This window comes from Mandrillus leucophaeus, unplaced genomic scaffold (genome assembly GCF_000951045.1).
Source record: "Mandrillus leucophaeus isolate KB7577 unplaced genomic scaffold, Mleu.le_1.0 Scaffold162, whole genome shotgun sequence".
Taxonomy (NCBI): domain Eukaryota; kingdom Metazoa; phylum Chordata; class Mammalia; order Primates; family Cercopithecidae; genus Mandrillus; species Mandrillus leucophaeus.
The window spans coordinates 2,549,546-2,554,911 of NW_012101610.1; the positions used below are offsets into that span (position 1 = coordinate 2,549,546).

Consider the following 5,366-nt stretch of genomic DNA (forward strand, 5'->3'; position numbering starts at 1 on the left):
CTCCACCTCCCAGGTTCAAGCGATTCTCCAGTCTCAGCCTCCCGAGTAGCTGGGACTACAGGTGCGTGCCACCACGCCTGGCTAATTTTTTGTATTTTTGGTAGAGAGAGGATTTCACCATGTTAGCCAGGATGGTCTCGATCTCCTGACCTTGTGATCCGCCCGCCTCAGCCTCCCAAAGTGCTGGGATTACAGGCGTGAGCCATGGCACCTGCTCAGCCACAGGAAAGTTTTATGTAAGCAGGGGAGTGATCTGTTTTATTATTTAGAAGGACACACACCTCTTCTTCTTCTTCCTCTGTTTTTAGAGATGGGGTCTAGTTCTGTCACCCAGGCTGGAGCCCAGTGGCACAATCACAGCTTACTGTAACCTCAAATTCCTGGGCTCAAGTGATCCTCCCGCCTCAGCATCCCAAAGTGCTGGGATTATAGGCATGAGTCACCATGCCTGGTCACACTTCTCATTCTTTAAGCCAGACCTCATTTGTCACCTCCCCCATCCCCCGCCCCACCCCACAGACTGTCCTATAATGCCCATACAACAGGTCACTGTTTAGAAAGTGCTACAAAGTTACAAACACAGTCCCTTCTGAGCCTCCCACCAATGTTGGTGGGTACAAGGTCAAAAAAAAAAAAAAAAAAATCTCATCTATCAAAGAGGCATAGGAGACTTTTTAGTTACAGGGCCCAATTATAGTTGTCCTAAAAAGATGCCAAAAGTACCCTAAAACACTTAGCAAAGATTCAAGAACGATGAATCTCACATTCTTTGTATGGGAAATGAGGAACTTGACATCTTCAGTATAATGGATTCCACTAAAATAAGATGACGATCAATAGGAACCAACTAAAAAAATACTTGACTAGCTATTATTGAAAGGCTGAAATTCAGCTGACATAAGCAGTATTAATATTGAGATAGAAAATAATTCGCATTGAATCCACCCCAACTTTTGTTTTCTGATGTGGGTCTCTTCTAATTTTTTTTTCTTCTGAACATTGAGAACAATCCAATTTGAAGGCCACAATGCCCAAATCTGCACTCATGTTTTATTCTACATCCTTGGTTTCATTAAATCTCTATTCTAAAATTGAAAAAGAGAAAACATTGCAGATAACACTTTACGGCAGGGTCTTGTGTTTTGCAAGATTCCTAAGCTCCAAATGCTACAAGGAACCCTGCCTGAGTACTGGCAGCTTTTCTGTCTTGACTGGGCAGCAGTTGTACATATTTCTGTAGAAATTGATGGAGTTGTATACTTTCCTATAATTCTACCCAATACAAAAGATTCTAATACTTGGCTGGCTACCATGTATTGTGACTGTCTAGCCACAATGCCAGACACTGTGCTAGACACATCACACGATTCTCAGCTACTCCCTGCACCATCCTATTCCCATTTTATTGCTGAAGGATCTGAGACTCAGAGAAGGCAAGCCACTTACTAAAGGTCCCACAGCAATAAACAGACAAGGCAGAATTCGGTTTCAAGTTGGTCTAACTGTATGTGAAGGCTGAAATGCCTGGGAGGCAGGCACCTCATACCAGAACGTTAGGCGTGGAGGGGGTGCTCGCAATCCCTTCATTTAACAGATGAGACTATTGAAAGACGGTCTTGGTCAACAGCTGGAAGACAAACCCACCACGGTCCGGACTGCCATTCTAGTGTCCTTTTGGCCCGGCTGGGTCCCACTGGATTGGATGAGGACGCGTTGGAGGAGGGAGCAGGAATAAGAAAGATCCCCTTCCCACCTGCTGTTCCCCAGAGCCGGGAGCACCCCGCGCCGCGCGGGGCGTGAGAGTGGATAGCGGCCAAGCCGAGCCTCCAGCAGTCGGCTCCCTCCGTGCGCCCTAGGACCCCAGGGGCACCGTCCCCGCGCGCGCTCCCCGCAGCCCTACCTGGATGGACCGCGGGCTGCCGGCTGGGCCTGCCGAGCTGGAGCGCACTGGCGCTGGACTCGCTCATGGCTGCGCCCCGCGCTCCTCAGAGGCTGCCGGGGACGCTCTCCACTCGCGGCCGCCGCCGCCTCCCCAGCCTTCCCTCGCGGAGCCGGGATTCCAGGTTCCGGCGCTGACATCACAGAGGCCGGGGCGGGGCGCCCAAGCCTTCCCTTCCCACGCCCGCCGCCCGCTGGACCCCGCGAGGAGCCGAGCACAGAGACCGGAGAGGGGCTGCAGAGCCCGGGAGATCCGGCAAGGCTCCATCCAGCGGCGGCGACAAGCAGCGACCTCCCTGCTGTCTCACTGAGTTTAAAACATCACAATAGAATGGGCACAATGGGAGCCCAGTCCCCACCAGTACCCGGTACACCCATGTAACGAACATGCACATGGGACCCCTGCAACTAAAATCTAATCTAATCTAATCTAATAAAGAAATAAATAACGAAAATAACCGGTTGGGCGCTGTGGCTCACGCCTGTAATCCTCTCATTTTGGGAGGCCGAGGCTGCAGGATCGTGTGAGCCCACAACTTTGAGACCAGCGTAGCCAACACAGTGAGACCCCCATCTCTAAAATTAAAAAATAAAAAATCCACACACACACACACACAAACCCCAAGATTCCAAATAAGTGCATTTAGTAAGTTACCATTTGGGAACAAAAAGGAAAACAAAAAATATATTTGTACGTGTTTGTAAACGCCTAAGCTATCTCCCTAGAGAATGCAAGAAACTGGCTACCTGTGGTAGCCCTGGATGGGGAGCTAGAGGGCCGAGTGAAGAGAAAACTACATGCAGAGTTTGTCTTTTACGTTTTACACTATAGCCTCGCTTCATCTCTACCTCTGTTCGTGTGCAGCTTAAAAACATAACATTGCCAGGCACAGTGACTCACGCCTGTAATCTCAGCACTTTGAGAGGCCGAGGCGGGCAGATTACCTGACATCAGGAGTTAGAGACCAGCCTGACCAACGTGGTGAAACCCTGTCTGTACTAAAAATACAAACTTAGCCGGGCGTGGTGGCGCATGCCTGTAGTCCCAGCTACTCGGGAGGCTGAGGCAGGAGAATCTCTGGAACCCAGGAGGCGGAGATTGCAGTGAGCCAAGATTGCACTACTGCACTCCAGCCTGGGCAACAGAGTGAGACTCCATCTCAAAATTAATTAATTAATTAATTAACATCAACAACATTAAGCTATGTGGCTAGTACGCACTCTTCATACAATGTGATAAGAAGGGCACTTTACCTCTGTGGTCACAAGAAAAATATCAGACAAATTCAACTGAGGGGTGTTCTACAGAATACCTGGTTAGTACTCATCAAAACTGTCAAGGTCATTTTTTAAAAAAGGAGGCTGGACTCTGTGGCTCATGCCTGTAATCCCAGCGCTTTAGGAGGCTGAGGTGGGAGAATGGCTTCAGCCCAGGAGTTGGAGACTAGCCTAAGCAACATATTGAGACCCCATCTCTACAAAAAAGTTTAAAAATTAGCTGAATGTGGTGGAGCATGCCTGTAATCTGAGCTACTCAGTTCCTGGAACACAAGTTAAAACACATTAAAAACTATAGAAATCTGAATAAAGTAGGGACTTCAGTTAATAGTCATGTATCAATCTTGGTTCATTAATTGTGAAAAATGTACCATATTGATGTAGGATGTTAACAGTAGGGGAAACGGCGTGGGCCGTGTGAAAACTCGCATTCTCATCCTCAAAGGCTTTCTGTAGATCTAAAACTATTCCAAAACAGAAAATTACGTGTGTGGGTAAGTAATTTCCTGGCTCAAAATAAAAGCTATTATTTATTTATTTTGAGACAGCGTCTTGCTCTGTCGCCCAGGCTGGTGTGCAGTGGCAAAATCTTGTCTCATTGCAACCTCTGCCTCCTGGGGTCAAGCAATTCTCCTGACTCAGCCCCCTGAGTAGCTGGGATTACAGGCACCTGCCACCATGCCAGCTAATTTATGTATTTTTAGTAGAGACGGGGTTTTGCCATGTTGGCCAGGCTGGTCTCAAACTCCTGACCTCAAGTGATTTGCCGGTCTTGGCCTCCCAAAGTGCTGGGATGACAGGTATGAGCCACCGTGCCCAGCTGATAAAGCTATTTTTATTGTGGTTAATGGTAAGGTCACTGGATGGGAACCTGGTTTCAGATTATTTCCTGTGTGAGCTGGACCACATGACACAACCTTTCTGAGCCTGTTTTCTTATCTGTAAAATGGGGATATAAGACTAGAGCTTAGGTCCCAGGGCTGTAGCAACAGCAATTGCCTAGAGACAGCCTAAATTTCCGTTGACAGGAGAGAGGTTAAATAAATTTTGACACATCTGTCCAGCAATTACATAGCTCTATATGGAGATCTATAGAAAATTATGTTTATAGAAGGTATATTATTAGGTGAAAAAACAAGGTGGAGGCTGGGCGTGGTGGCTCATGCTTATAACTCCAGCATTTTGGGAGGCTGAGGCAGGAGGGTCACTTGAGTCCAGGAGTTTAAGACCAGCCTAGGCAACATTGTGAGATCCCCATCTCTACAAAGATAAAGTGTATCCAGGTGTGGTGGCATACAACCTGCAGCCCTGGCTACTTAGGAGGCTAAGGCAGGGGGATTGCTTGAGCCCAGGAGTTCAAGGTTACAGTGAGCTATGCTCATGACACTGCCCTCCAGGAGAGAGTGAGACACCATCCAAAAAAAAAAAAGGGTTGAAAAATACAAGAATATATATGTATCTGTTTGTAAATGCATCATACATCTCGGGACAAGGGCAGGGGGATTTTTACTAATTACCCTTTTTTTTACTCCATAGACATACTACTGATACATACTCAAATGTTAAAAAATGATCTTTAAGCCTGTGGCACAGAGGAAGTGTCAGGAAATGATGGCTATTTCTACTGCGAGACAATTCCTCCCTCTTCCCGTCCTTACTGGAGGCCACCTTCCAACCCACGGTCCCAGCCTGCAGATCTGGAAAGGGATGGATGAAATCCAGTTGTTCTGCATGTGGAAGATGGAATGGCATGGAGGCGAGTGGGATTGTGTAGTGACCCTAGAGAGAAGACCCAGCACTTCCTGCTGGCTGCACCTGGCACCTGGCACCTGGTCCTTGCTTGACTCTGCATCCTGAGCCACAGAGACCTCAGTTATTTTTCCAGGAGCAGAAGAATGAGCCAGGCTCCCAAAGGAGATTCCCTGCTCCCAGGAGACAATTTTACAGGAATAGAAATAGGATAGTTCTTCTGGAAGCAACAGTCACTAAAATCTGCTGTTAGAAGGAATAGAAGAGGAGGAAGGCAGGCAGAGGGATACAAAGAAATTCAGACAGAGGGATGGTGAGTAGGACAGAAAGACAATTGATAATTGGCAGAATTATCAATTCATGTGTTGCTTTATTTCAAGGGGAGACACAAATGTCGCCAC

At 47.5% G+C, this 5,366-nt stretch overlaps 1 protein-coding gene across 1 annotated transcript in view; it reads right to left on the minus strand.

The window, feature by feature from the left end:
• Window positions 1–2,091, minus strand: part of TMC7 (transmembrane channel-like 7) — a 90,292-nt gene extending 88,201 nt beyond the window's left edge. The window contains exon 1 of the mRNA XM_011976102.1: window positions 1,901–2,091. Coding sequence (XP_011831492.1) covers window positions 1,901–1,967 — 67 coding nt within the window. The 5' untranslated portion in view covers window positions 1,968–2,091. The remainder of the gene's footprint in view (window positions 1–1,900) is intronic.
• Window positions 2,092–5,366: the final 3,275 nt, after the last annotated feature.